This window comes from Tursiops truncatus, chromosome 7, assembly GCF_011762595.2.
Source record: "Tursiops truncatus isolate mTurTru1 chromosome 7, mTurTru1.mat.Y, whole genome shotgun sequence".
Lineage (NCBI taxonomy): Eukaryota > Metazoa > Chordata > Mammalia > Artiodactyla > Delphinidae > Tursiops > Tursiops truncatus.
This window is the reverse complement of record NC_047040.1, coordinates 81,180,572-81,195,739: the sequence shown is the minus strand read 5'-3', so window position 1 is coordinate 81,195,739 and position 15,168 is coordinate 81,180,572. Positions and strand designations below refer to the sequence as shown.

Here is a 15,168-nt window from a genome sequence, read left to right as displayed (position 1 = left end):
CTCCATAGTGTTTTCCACAGTGGCTGTATCAATTTACATTCCCACCAGCAGTGCAAGAGGGTTTCCTTTTCTCTGCACCCACTCCAGCATTTATTGTTTGTAAATTTTTTGATTATGGCCATTCTGACCCGTGTGAGGTGATAACCTCATTGTAGTTTTGATTTGCATTTCTCTAATAATTAGTGATGTTAACCATCTTTTCATGTGCCTCTTGGCCATGTGTATGTCTTCTTCTTTTCTATGTATAGTGTCATGTCATCTGCAAATGTCTGTTTAGGTCTTCCGCCCATTTTTTGATTTGGTGGTTTTTTTTTTTGATATTGAACTGCATGAGCTGTTTGTATATTTTGGAGATTAATCCGTTGTCTGTTGCTTCGTTTGCAAATACTTTCTCCCATTCCATGATTGTCTTTTCATCTTATTTATGGTTTCCTTTGCTGTGCAAAAGCTTTTAAGTTTAATTAGGTCCCATTTGCTTATTTTTGTTTTTATTTTCATTACTCTAGGAGGTGGTCATAAAAGATCTTGCTGTGATTTATGTGAAAGAGTGTTTTTCCTGTGTTTTCCTCTAAGAGTTTTATAGTGTCTGGTCTTACATTTAGGTCTTTAATCCATTTGGAGTTTATTTTTGTGTATGGTGTTAGGTAGTGTTCTAATTTCATTCTTTTTCATGTAGTTGTCCTGTTTTCCCAGCACCATTTATTGAAGAGGCTGTCTTTTCTCCATTGTATATTCTTGCCTCCTTTGTCATAGATTAGGTGACCATAGGTGTGTGGGTTTATCTCTCGGCTTTCTATCCTGTTCCATTGATCTATATTTCTGTTTTTGTGCCAGTACCATACTGTCTTGATTACTGTAGCTTTGTAGTATAGTCTGAACTCAGGGAGCCTGATTCCTCCAGCTCCATTTTTCTTTCGCAAGATTGCTTTAGCTATTCGGGGTCTTTTGTGTTTCCATACAAATTATAAAATTTTGTGTTCTAGTTCTGTGAAAAATATCATTGGTAATTTGATAGGAATTGCATTGAACCTGTAGATTGCTTTGGGTAGGATAGTCATTTTTACAATACTGATTCATCCAATCCAGGATCATGTTATATTTCTCCACCTGTTTGCATTGTCTTTGATTTCTTTCATCAGTGTCTTATAGTTTTCTGCATACAGGTCTTTTGCCTCCTTACATAGGTTTATTTCTAGGTATTTTATTCTTTTTGTTGCAGTGGTAAATGGGATTGTTTCCTTAATTTCTCTTTCTGGTCTTTCATTGTTAGTGTATAGGAATGCCAGAGATTTCTGTGCCTTAATTTTGTATCCTGCCTGCAACCTTCCCAAATTCACTGATTAGTTCTAGTAGTTTTCTGGTGGCATCTTTAGGATTTTCTATGTATAGTATCATGTCATCAGCAAACAGTGACAGTTTTACTTCATATTTTATAATTTGTATTTCTTTTTCTTCTCTGATTGCCGTGGCTAGGGCTTCCTAAACTATTGAATAATAGTAGTGAGAGTGGACACCTTGTCTTGTTCCTGAGCTTAGAGAAAATGCTTTCAGTTTTTCAACATTGAGAATGATGTTTGCTGTTGGTTTGTTGTATATGGCCTTTATTATGTTGAGGTAGGTTCCCTCTATGCCCACTTTCTGGAGAGTTTTTATCATAAGTGGGTGTTGAATTTTGTCAAAAGCTTCTTCTGCATCTATTGAGATGATCATATGGTTTTTATTCTTTAATTTGTTAATATGGTGTATTGCATTGTTTGATTTGCATATATTGAAGAATCCTTGCATCTCTGGGATAAATCCCACTTTATCACGGTGTATGCTCTTTTTAATGTGCTGTTGGATTCTGTTTGCTAGTACTTTGTTGAGGGTTTTTGCGTCTCTGTTCATCAGTGATAGATATATTGGTCTGTAATTTTCTTTTTTTGTGATGTCTTTGTCTGGTTTTGGTATCAGGGTGATGGTGGCCTTGTAGAATGGGTTTGGGAGTATTTCTCCCTCTGCAGTTTTTTGGAAGAGTTTGAGAAGAATAGGTGTTAACTCTTCTCTAACTGTTTGATAGAATTCACCTGTGAAGCCATCTTGTCCTGGATTTTTTGTTTGCTGGAAGATTTTTAATTACAGTTTCAATTTCCTTACTTAAGATTGGTCTGTTCATATTTTCTGTTTCTTCCTGGTTCAGTCTTGGAAGGTTATACCTTTCTAAGAATTTGTCCATTTCTTCCAGGTTGTCCATTTTATTGGCATAGAGTTGCTTGTAGTAGTCTCTTAGCATGCTTTGTATTTCTGTGGTGTCTGTTGTAATTTCTCCTTTTTCATTTCTAATTTTATTGATTTGAGTTCCTCTCCCTTTTTTTCTTGATGAGTGTGGCTAAAGGTTTATCAATTTTGTTTATCTTCTCAAAATCAAATTTTAGTTTTATTGATCTTTACTATTGTTTTCTTCATTTCTATTTCATTTATTTCTGCTCTGATCTTTATGATTTCTTTCTTTCTACTAACTTTGGTTTTCTTTGTTCTTCTTTTTCTAGTTGCTTTAGGTGTAAGGTTAGATTGTTTATTTGATACTTTCTTGTTTCTTGAGGTGAGATTGAATTGCTATAAACTTCCCTCTTAGAACTGCTTTTGTTGCATCCCATGGGTTTTGGGCCATCGTGTTTTCATTGTCATTCGTTTCTAGAAATATTTTCATTTCTTTGATTTCTTCAATGATCTCTTGGTTATTTAGCGGTGCACTGTTTAGCATCCATGTGTTTATGTTTTTTTACAGTTTTTTTCCTGTAATTGATTTCTAATCTCATAACGTTGTGGTTAGAAAAGATGCTTGATACGATTTCAATTTTCTTAAATTTACTGAGGCTTGATTTGTCACCCAGGATGTTATCTATCCTGGAGAATGTTCCATGCACACTTGAGAAGAAAGTGTAATCTGCTGTTTTTGGATGGAATGTCCTATAAATATCATTTAAGTCTATCTAGTCTATTATGTCATTTAAAGCTTGTGTTTCCTTATTAATTTTCTGTTTGGATGATCTGTCCATAGGTGTAAGTGAGGTGTTAAAGTCCCCCACTATTATTGTATTACTGTCGATTTCCTCTTTTATAGCTGTTAGCCGTTGCCTTATGTATTGAGGTACTCCTATGTTGGGTGCATAAATATTTATGATTGTTATATCTTCTTCTTGGATTGATCTGTTGATCATTATGTAGTGTCCTTCCTTGTCTGTTGTAACATTCTTTATTTTAAAGTCTATTTTATCTGATATGAGTATAGCTACTCCAGCTTTCTTGTGATTTCCATTTGCATGGAATATCTTTTTCCATCCCCTCACTTTCAGTCTGTATGTGTCCCTACGTCTGAAGTGGGTCTCTTCTAGACAGCATGTATGCAGGTCTTGTTTCTGTATCCATTCACCCAGTCTGTGTCTTTTGGTTGCAGCATTTAATCCATTTACATTCACGGTGATTATCAATATGTATGTTCCTATTACCATTTTCTTAATTGATTTGGGTTTGCTTTTGTGGGTCTTTTTCTTCTCTTGTGTTTCCCACCTAGAGAAATTCCTTTAGCATTTGCTGTAAAGCTGGTTTGGGGTGCTGAATTCTCTTAGCTTTTGCTTGTCTGTAAAGCTTTTAATTTCTCCATCGAATCTGAATGAGATCCTTGCTGGGTAGAGTAACCTTGGTTGTAGGTTTTTCCCTTTCATCACTTTAAATATATCCTGCCACTCCTTTGTGGCCTGCAGAGTTTCTGCTGAAAAATCTGTTGATAACCTTAGAGGGATTCCTTTGTATGTTATTTGTTGTTTTCCCTTGCCACTTTTAATATTTTTTCTTTGAATTTAATTTTTGTTAGTTTGATTAATATGTGTCTCACTGTGTTCTGCTAGGGTTTATCCTGTATGGGACACTGTGCTTCCTGGACATGGGTGGCTCTTTCTTTTCCCATGTTAGGGCAGTTTTTTACTATAATCTCTTCAGATATTTTCTCAGACCCTTTCTCTTTCTCTTCTTCTGAGACCCCTATAATTCGAACGTTGGTGCATTTAATGTTGTCCCAGAGGTCTCTGAAGCTGTCCTCAATTCTCTTTTCATTCTTTTTTCTTTATTCTGCTCTTCCTCAGTTATTTCTACCATACTTCCAGCTCACTTATTTGCTCTTCTGTCTCAGTTATTCTAATATTGATTCCTTCTAGTGTATTTTTCATTTCAGTTATTGTGTTCATCCCCTTTTGTTTGTTGTTTATAGTTCTTCTAGGTCTTTGTTAAAGATTTCTTGTATTTTCTCAATCCATGCCTCCATTCTATTTCCGAGATTTTGGATCATCTTTGCTATCATTACTCTGAATTCTTTTTCAGGTAGGTTTCCTATTTCCTCTTCATTTATTTGGTCTTGTAGGTTTTTACCTTGCTCCTTTGTCCGTAACATATTTTTCTTGTCATCTCATTTTTTTGGATGGGACCCGTCCCCCACTTAGATGGAAAGTAATATCTAGTGTACTGTCCAAAAAAGTACATTAAAACTGAAGTTTGTAAAATTCAACTTAATTTGTTTTTTGAGGGATTGTCTTTTTTTATTGGAAATTTGTTTAATTATCAAATTGATACTCATTATAATTAGTGCTCACAGTTTTCCTAGGATTTTGATCACTGGCATCAGATATAATTTCAGTTTTTCTTCTTTATGTGTAAATTTTCCTAGCAAACCTAGGCTTGATCAGACTTTTGGCATTTCTTCTGTTTTCCATGATTGCTTCAAAATTCTCATGGTGGTTGAAATTATATCATCAGAAGCCTTCTTCCGTGTGTTCTGTAATTTGCTTTTTTTCATTTAGTTAGTAATATTTATTTAGTGCTCAGGTGAGCAAGACAAGTGACAGAAGTTCTGCCCTTGTGGAGCTTATCATCTAAGTGGGTACAAGATAAACAAAAAGCATGTAAACAGTAAATTATGCACTATAATCAGCACCATCCTATTTTAGTTCTCTTTGCTCAGTGGCAAGCTTCCAGACTCTAAAACAACTGGCTAGGTTCTCAGCGCTTGATAGCATCTGCTTTCTGCAGAGGAGATTAAGGTGAAGGCTTTGTTACAGGAACAAGAAAATTGTCTTATTAATAGAACCAAGGATTAAAGATAGCAAAAGCCTCCCCTCATTCCAAGTGTCTGATCTGGGGGGTTCATGGAGTTCTTTATTTTCTCTTTTTGGGGGCTAGGATAGTACCAGATCCCAGGGCAAGGAATCAAGTTTGTGGTTAAACCAATATTTATTAAGTTGGTAGAGAAAGACATAAAAGATGGACTGGGGCAGAAGCTTCTGCTGGCATTATTCTGTGGAGACTATTGCAATGAAGTCATTATTGAAAACTCTTGTTGCCAAAGTCTGTGATTATTTTCAGTTCCCATCCTTTGTCTTATTTGAGTTCTCCTTATTTCTTCAAATTGTCCTCACCTTTGTTCTTTTGAATACAATTCATGTCCTTTTGGTTTTCTTATGATTTTTTTATGACCATTCCTTCTAATTTTCTTTTACTGACTCCGTTTCATTCAACTCCTGCAAACATCAGGGTTTCTTGAAATTCTGTTCTTGGTATTCTTGTCCTGATTATTTTGGGGGGTAATATCACCTCATCGAGCATTTTTGTGGTTATAGTAATACCTATGCCTTTAGCCTTGACCACTTTCTCAAGCCCCAGGATTTTCTTTTTTCTCTTTTTGTGCTGACTGTTGGCATCTCCATCTAGATGGTCCACAGACCCCTCAAGGTTAACCTTTTCAAAACTTAACTTACTCTCTTAACTCCAGATGATCCTATACTGTATTCATTCTCTCTCCAGTGACTCCCAAAACTCAGGATCTTGTGGGTTTTTAAAATCCTTTTCCTTTAGTCCCTAAATTTTCAATAAACTACTACCCTACGTCTCTCCTTTTTTATTAAGTCACAGTTAAATTTTCAAAAGGTAAGCCATATTGTTTACCTTTTAGTCCATTTTAGTTTACTGATATTGCACTGTTTAAGGTCACTGATGGCCTCCTAATTATCATCCAGGAGTCTCTTTTTAGTCTGCGTCCTACTTAATATCCCTGTAGTATTGGATTTGTTGACCTCCATCTTTCCTGATTCTTCTTGTTTCTTCATCTCCTCTTCCTTTGCTCCTCTACCTCTTGTTCTTTTCCTTTGGTATCTATCCTCAGAATTTATTCTTGTACCGTAAGCTGCCAACACAGGCACTCTCAGATGGAGTTTTTTGTGACTGTGTCCTCTATCTTACTGCACTAATACTCAGTTGCAAAGTTCTTACGTTCTCTTATTGTTCAATTTGTATTTGTTTAACCTTAATTCCCATACTGTAAATTTCTTTAAGTATTGGATTTTCTTAAAGTTTTTTTTGTTATCTTCCCCACAACCTGTAGCACAAATGATGGCTGATAGTAGTTATTAACTACTTACTGCTTAGTTGGCTATTTTATATGTAAAAGCATTAATTTTTACATGTAATTTATTCATTTGTGTATTAAATTTGTGCATTTATTGAAATTGCTAGACCATGAGTTTTGTATATAAGCAAACTAAATGATGGAGCTTGTTGCAGTCTAGAAAAAGAAGAATTTTTATCTCCCATCCCTAAGCCCCCAAAATAAGTAAATCAAGTAAGTCAGAGCTGTCTTGGAAATAATAAATTTATCACAGACCCCTTTGCCACTGGAATACTGGTTTCTACTGCTTTCTAGTAGATGAAATGCTAAATGGCAGAACTTTTTCCTTAGGTATAAAAGTAGTAGGATTCTGATTTTTGTGGATTTTTAATCATGTCACATAATTTGTGACTACTTTATCTGTAAATAGTTCTTGTCCACTCAAATTGATGCTGTCACCATGATAGCAGAGAGGCACTGATGCTAGTTGCCCTAGAATAGCTAAAGATAAGTTTTACAGAATGACTAAAACCAAAATTATCCAATAAAATAAAAATTGGCCATGTGACAATATAAAAACAGCAGTTGTTGACTTACAGCTAACATAGGAAAGTAATGTCAGGATGTTTAAACTGTGTATTGAATTCTTATTACCTCAGATATAAAGAGGGTACTTAAGCATGAGGCAGAAGGACATTTCTGAAAGCAGGGGCAAGAAGCACCAGAGAAGAAAATCTGAGGCAGTGTTTTAATCTCCTGACACCTCCTGCAGGAAGATAGGAAGCAGTGTTATTTTGATAATGTTGTTATATAAGAAACTCACCACTGCTCTGCTGGTTGAAGGAAAGAGATTATCTTCCTCCCCACTCAAAGGTTAGATTAAGTTCTTGATTTAATTAGTGAAGGTTATAAAATTTTATCAGAAGCAGAATGACCAAACAGCTGAAGCACGTATAGCATGTCACAGCATTGTTTCCCTTTGGTCCCCAGAGCACATGAGAGCTACCAGTTATGCTATGCTCTAAGCATTTGGTGGAATTTTGTTAGATCCAGAAAGCTCTATTTTTATTCTGCCACCGTCCTTGTAGACTTTGGAGGCACACATCACCATTCCAGAGAACTTCAGCTAACAGTGGGAGAGTGTCCACTTAAAGTTGATGTTTGGAAATATTGGTTCTTTTGGTTTGATCTCATGTTTCAGGCTCCGGCTTTCCACTTTAAAGGTCAAGTTACTCGGTGTCTCAGATGCAGTTAAGCTGACTCCACTGAGACTTTGAATAAACCAAAGAATGGCCACTTATAATTTTATTGTCATGTGGACTAGAATACTTGAGTTGATACCGTCTGTATTCTCTTCCTGTGGTCAAACCATCTTGGCAGCCAAATTATAATAAGAAACCAACTAATTAGCTTTAGTAAGCACCATCATAGGACTGGAAGTCCAGGTGATTATTACATTTATTCCATGAAGTTATACCAATATGAGAAGTCAGATCATAGCAAAAATTTATTTGCTAAGTCATGCTTTCTTCAAATGAATTCCTACAACCTGCAAATTGATTAGTATGTTGATCTTAAAATTTCAGTGATAAAAATTTTCCCCTCATTTCCAAGTTTTTAGGAGATATCTCAATTTGTTTTGAAAATGAATCTTCATCTCTAGAATGATAAAAGTAAAAAGATTGGGATAGCATCACTTCAGTAAGGGTTCACAGCTCTAAAACTCCATAATCTTTTTCTAAGCTTCACTATAAATGGATATGTGTAACCCCTAATCCATCTTACTAAAGCTGATTAGCCTCTCTGATCTTCACAAGGAGCAAGGAAACAGATGTGACCAAGCAAATTTCTACAAACTTTACTTTGAGATAATGTCAGCATATATTGGCTGCACTGATAAAGGAGAAATAGATCCCTGAGATGCCACTGTCCCAGACATGACAATGTCATTAACAAAATGAGTGTTTAGAACAAGGATTCTCTAGTATTTAATCAGCTTTGTTAGAGGAATTGTTTATATATGTAATTGGTACAAGAAATTCAAGATTGCATAGTGTTGAGACTTCTGGAAACATGCTAAGTTTGTCCTTTTCAATTTCAAAGGAGGCATGTGTTTATTTAGTTGCAATACGTTGGAAAATATTCATAGTTTATTTTGGAGGGAGGTAAAAAGAAACCACCTGTAAATTCTAGTTTCTGTTGAAAAACAAAAACACTGAAAGAAGCTACTAGACTATTGAAAACTAGTAGATCCTCCAATGTGTGGAATCCCAGAATATCAGAATTTTGAAGGACCCTGGATGTCTTCCAGTTCAAGACTTTCCTGAGTCATAAATCTGTTGTCGTCTTATCATTAATCCAGGCTTCTTAAATATTTTAAGTGGTGGAACGCACTACCTCTTAGGGCAAAATTCTAATTTTGGTAAATCTTAATAAAGTCTTTGTTCGAATTGTGTTTTCTGCCATCATGGTATCTGATCATAATTGTTAGACTGATCACATTTTTTCCTGTAGGTATAGTTTAATTTTAATTTTTTTTAAGCATTGTAGTTGATGACATTTTTATTTTTTATTCAGCTTGTAACACTTCAAGAAGCAAAACTGCTGCTAAACGAAGATGATTACCTTATTAAAGCTGTATATGACTACTGGGTGAGAAAACGTAAAAACTGCAGGGGACCATCCCTCATTCCTCAGATAAAACAAGAGAAAAGAGATGGCTCTACCAACAATGACCCTTATGTTGCCTTTCGGAGGAGAACAGAGAAAATGCAAACTCGAAAGGTAATATGCTGTAGTAGGTCTGCGTCTTACTAGAGCATGGACTTGAGGATATGGGGAGGGGGAAGGGTAAGCTGTGACAAAGTGAGAGAGTGGCATGGACATATATACACTACCAAACGTAAAATAGCTAGCTAGTGGGAAGTAACCACATAGCACAGGGAGATCAGCTATGTGCTTTGTGTCCACCTAGAGGGGTGGGGATAGGGAGGGTGGTAGGGAGGGAGACGCAAGAAGGAAGAGATATGGGAACATATGTATATGTATAACTGATTCACTTTGTTATAAAGCAGAAACTAACACACCATTGTAAAGCAATTATGCTCCAATAAAGATGTTTAAAAAATAAAGAAAGAAAGGTAATATGCAAATTAGATTTAACTGAATGTACCTTGATAGTATTTAAGACCAATATTTTTATTTTGCTGATAGCTTGAGTAATTTTCAGTAATTCGAATATAAAGAGAAGCTAATGACATTGTTGAACTTTATATTAGAAAGGCTGCTATTCAGTAGCTTCTGTCCCCCAGTTGTTTGCAATGTTTATTTAATACCTATGGGCTTTATAAATCTATTGGTTATACCATTTTAGGCTTGCAGTTGAAGTGATGTGAGGAAATTCGTGTTAGGAAGAAAACTCTGAAGTTTTGAATTCTTCAGTAAACTGTACATTCTATACATATCCTCTGTTTGGGAAGCTTAAGAGTTCCTTTGAAACCATATTCTAAATCATGCATGTGAAAATGGACTTTACTCCCTCTAACTACTGTGGGGTCATGGGAAGTTGGGAAAGGTTCATTTTCAAGCCTGTTCTGCTAACAGTCGCAAGTAACACAATGGAACCTTTTTCTCCTTTTCTGAGTTGTCAGTTGTGTCAGATTTCGAATTGACAAACTTGTCCTAATCTGGCTTTCAGAAGCAAGATGAGCCAGAATTTTAAGAGAAATGGGGTCTCAGGCTGTGAAATGATACAGTATAGAAGAAAGCATTATTTCAGATGGTAGTCACTGCCTTCCATTTCTCATAATTAACGGTAAACATCAGACATGGTAACACATTCTCTAACATTGCAGAATATTAGGAACATATAAATGTAAAAACCATGAGGAATTATAATTGGAGGCAAAGCATTTTCTGTGGATTCCTGTTTCTCCTGAATGAGAATGCTTTCTCATTCTCTTGAATGCTTGTCCTTGTCAGCTGTTAATATAACAGCTGTGAAGCATAACAGCTGCCAGGGATAGTACATTATAGGGGAAACTTCCCTACTGGTTAACAACCAGAGTTTTTATAACTCTTTCTTGGATTTCCCAATTGTGTATGACATTCCCTAACCCAGACTGAATTTTCAGTTTGGTGTGTTGGTTCTTAGCTAAGGAAATATTAGCTATTTCTTGAAGATTTAGTGCATTGTTTAGAAAAGACTATAATGAGATGAGTTTGTAAATACAGTAAAGCTTTATAAATATGGACATGAGGAAGGAGAGGTTTATCTGGATTATTGAAAAAATCTGAACTTCCAGTTACTTTTTAAAAGAAATGTAATTGATTCAGATATATTGCAAAAGATAGACTTAGAGCAATGTCTTTTGAAGGAAAAGTACTGTTGGGCTTCTTTTAGTGAATGGGTATGAAGTACTTAAAATTATCAGTATTTATTGACATACAAACAATATTACAAATGTTTAAATATGTTTTATTCTTAAATAGGTTAAATCACTATTTTCTAACCAGTGTGTTTTGAGAATTGCTAGAAATAGGTTCCTGTGTTTAGGCATTTCTCCATTGTGTAATAACTAGGCCAGCATTTTCCTGACACTCTGATTTCTACCCTTTCTCTTACCTGTTAATTTTCATCTTCCTCTCCAAGGTGGTATATTTTCTTTTCCAATGGTATTTTTATTCCTCTCTGTTTTCAGTTATGGGACCAAAAACTATTCCCCTTCATGTACACTCTTGCTGCTTAGAAATGTGTATGAGTTTTAAAATGAGAAAGTTAGGAAAGCAATCGAGAGTGGACACCCTAGGTGTTCAGGAGGTGGTCAGGCATTGAGATATGCAACAATGAATACCAGCTAACAGAGGTCCTCTGCTTCCTTTTCTATTCCCACAAACGTAAAAACATTTATATAGCTGATGCAAAAGCTAGAGTAAAGGACTTCTGAAATATTTGCTTGGAAGTCTATAATTTAATTTTAATCATTAAACTAATGTTTAGTTTGGGAGTGGTTAAGTGCTTTAGGACATTCTCAAATGACATGGTGTTAAGGTACCAGCATCTCTGAGTGCACTGACTGGGAAGTCTTGAATCAGCATATACGTTTATATGTTTAACCCCATAGGTAAAACTGTTAGCGTTTGTGCCTTCTCTCCTCCCTCTGTGGGGCAAGATAGTTAGGAGAGGAAACTTCCAGGGTAGTGGTTCTCAGTCTGGCTGCACATAACAATCACTCGTGAATTAGCCTTGGTTTAAAAAGATCTATAGTTAACTCTAAATTACAGCAGTTTGAAAGCCACTTCCCTATAGATTTGGCAGTTGGTCAGAACTATAATATGTAACTGGAACAAGAAGACAGGAATTTGCTCCAAGCAGAGACAGTTGTGAAGAAGGGTAAAGGGAATTGAGTAGATTTGAATATAGGGAGTAGGGCCATCTTAAAAGCACAGAAAAGATGTCAGTATGAACTTACAGTTTTTAATATGGATACAGCTAGAAATAGATATAGATCTATGCATGGGTATGTACATAAATATATTACAGGCTTATTTCCTAGCTCTGTTTGCGAGAGGGTATAGAAGCAATTACACTCGCATGTAAATCTTGATTTTAAATACTATTTTCCATTAAAGGGAACCAGGACTCCTTAGAAAAATGATTTTAGGTCTGGTGCTAGGAAAGCATAAAGATAAGCTTGGAACATTCTGCTTTGCCAGAATATAAGAATGTGATTGAAGAATGTTGGAGCCATGTTAGAAGGCCTCAGGAGCCAGCTTAAAGGGTGACCCTGCTGATCAGATGTGGGCAAGTTTGTATGTCAAAATAAGGAGAGTAATGGATTATAACCCATAAAGTAACCCATGAGTCTATACTGATGTAAATGGATGGATGGATAGATGGATAAGTAGATGATTGATTGATTGATTGATTGATTGATGAAAGAGAACACTTTTCCTTACCATAGATTTCCAACTTATAAATGTCAGTGGAATGATGGAGTTCAAAAATCACCATTTGGCAACCACCATAGTAGCAATTGTTTCTGGCAAAAGTTAGAATTAATGGAAGCTAAACTGATGGGGGAAATTTGATGAGAAACAAGATGCTTATGTAAGTCCCACAGCATACTTTTTAATTAAAAAAGGAAAAATACTAATTTGACTAGAGAAATCTGGCAAGCACCATCTTAATCAAGTGATCAGTGGGGCAGTAATGGGACAAATAGGTATCATTTAACTCCTGATATGCTGAGTGAGAGACACAGTATCTCTTCTGTGATGGTCCTACCAAAAGTTTACAACATGAATTTAATTGTGGAAAAACATCAAAGAAACCCAAACTGAGGAACATTCTACAAAAATAAGTGGCTTCTGCTCTTTGAAACTATCAAGGTTATGATCACCATAGAAAGACAGAGGAACTATTCCAAATTACAGGAGAGTAAAGAGACATGACAGCTAAACGCAATTTTAATCCTGAATCGGGTCCTAGACCAGGAAAAAGAATTTATTATTATTAATGAATTTTAATAATAAAGTTATTATTGTCCCATTAATGTCCTTTATAGCAACATTATATAAATATATAAAATATGTATATAACTATTTCTTGCTGTGAAGGACATTAATGGGACAATTGGTGAAATATGAATAAAGTCAGTAAGTTAAGTAATAGTTTTTATATCAATGTTAATTTTCTGATTTCGATAATGGTACTGTGATTGTATAAGAGATTATCATTGTTTTTAGAAAATATATTAAAGTGTTTCGGGGATAAAGGAGCATTATATCTTCAACTTTTCTCGAAAATATTTAAAACACCATTGCTAATAGTTTATGTATGTGTGTATGTGTTTATATATATACATGTATATTGTGTCTTAGTTCATTTGAGCTGTTGTAACAAGAATGCATTAGACTGGGTGGCTTAAACAGCAAACATTTATTTCTCAGTTCTGGAGGTTGGGAAGTCCAAGTTCCAGGTACCATCAGATTTGGTGACTATTGAGGGACCACTTTCTGTTTCATAGATGGTCCTCTTGCTGTGTCCTCACATGGCAGATGGGGCAAGAGATCTCTCTGGGGTCTCTTAGGGTACTAATCCATTCTACAGGACTCCCAAAGGCCTTACCTCCAAATAAAAATCACATTGGAGAGTTAGGATTTCAACATATGAGTTATCAGGAGATGCAAACATTCGGTCCATAACGATGTGTATGTACATACATATATAGATACATACATAAAGAGAGATACATAAAGCAAGTGTAAAATATTAACCTTTGGAGAATCTGAATGAAGATATATGGGAATTCTTTATACTTTTTTTGTAACTTTTTTGTAATCTGAAATTATTTCACAATAAAAGGTTACAAAGTAGAGCAGAAAGGGCAGGACTGGGGTAAAGAAAAATTAGGAACACTAGTTATTTGGGCCTAAAGAGAGCGGGAAATGAATGAGTAAGAAAGGAGAGAAGCATACAGTCCAAGAGGAACCCTTAGTGAAAAGGAGGACAATTTTAAAAGGTTCTGGTGCACTTTTGGTTCAGCTGCTATTATTATTCATCTTTTGAATCTGTATATCTCTTATTCTTATTAGACTTTAAGCCTTTTGAGCATAGGGGACATGTGCAATACTTTGTACAGAGTGAGCACTTTTAATATTTGCTCTTGGTAATGTTAGTTTTTTTTCATTCGGAAGGTATTATTGCTGCCTGGTTACAAAAAAATATTTGCTTAATACCATGCTTTAGATTTTTGCCTTTTCTCACATAGTACTGCTGAAGGGGGAAAAAAGATTGATTTCCTTTGGATAAGATAAAAGAATGATTTATTAACATAGTATTTTTTAATATTCAGTATGCACTACCTTAATGGGACTTAGTTTAGGTAATGTTTTATAGGTGATGATTAATTTTCAAATACAAGTAACTATACACAAAAGGAAAAAAGTAAAACTTTGAATCTTTCTCAAGTTTTATTTTCTCTTTTATAATCCTCCAGTATGAAACCTGGCTTTCTTTGGGTTCTTTCTAATGTCATATTGCTTTATTAAGTCAGGTATGGAAAGCTTGCTTAAATGCAGTCTGTCTAGACATATAGAATGAGGGGTGGTAGTGGTCTATTTTAAAACAAATAGTTCCATGCCTAATATAAAGTAAGTATTCTGTGGATATTTGGTTGAACAAAATATTTTTATTAACAGTTACTTTTATATGCAAATGATGCTGCTAATTACAATTGAGCCTTCTCTAGTTATGATAGGACTTTCACCTGTGAGTTAGTTCAAGTTACTTCTTACAGTTCAAAGTAAGAACTTCTAATGAAATTCAGACTTTTCACTGGATGTCTTTTCTACTCTGTAATTAGGTGTTACTACACTGAAGCATGATCATTCGATTCCTTGAGATCCTTTATATCCCATAATCAGTTTTATATCTGAGTTTCTGAAGTGAACCTTTGCTTATCATTATGATTGTTTACACTGTAGTGTATTGAACTGTCCAGCCCCCAAATAAGCTTCTCATTTTAGCTATTTTTAGGTAACCTTGATTTGACAACTCTTTCCCTCTGTCATTGCAAAATACCTTGTAACCAAATGAAAAGACTGCATTTTTCTGATATAGTAGGTTTTGTTTCAGACAGACTTTAAAAATTTTATTTACATTGGAATTATCCCTTCTATGTCATTCCATCTTTTCAACAGCTGGCAACATTTTTTTTTAATATTTATTGAGATATTTGCTTATACTTTTATTT

General features: G+C 35.1%; 1 protein-coding gene across 1 annotated transcript in view; it reads left to right on the top strand.

The window, feature by feature from the left end:
• Positions 1 to 15,168, top strand: part of EPC2 (enhancer of polycomb homolog 2) — a 106,890-nt gene that overhangs the window by 69,024 nt on the left and 22,698 nt on the right. Inside the window, exon 4 of the mRNA XM_033860206.2 lies at positions 8,990 to 9,196. Within this exon, the coding sequence (XP_033716097.1) occupies positions 8,990 to 9,196 (207 nt within the window). The remainder of the gene's footprint in view (positions 1 to 8,989; positions 9,197 to 15,168) is intronic.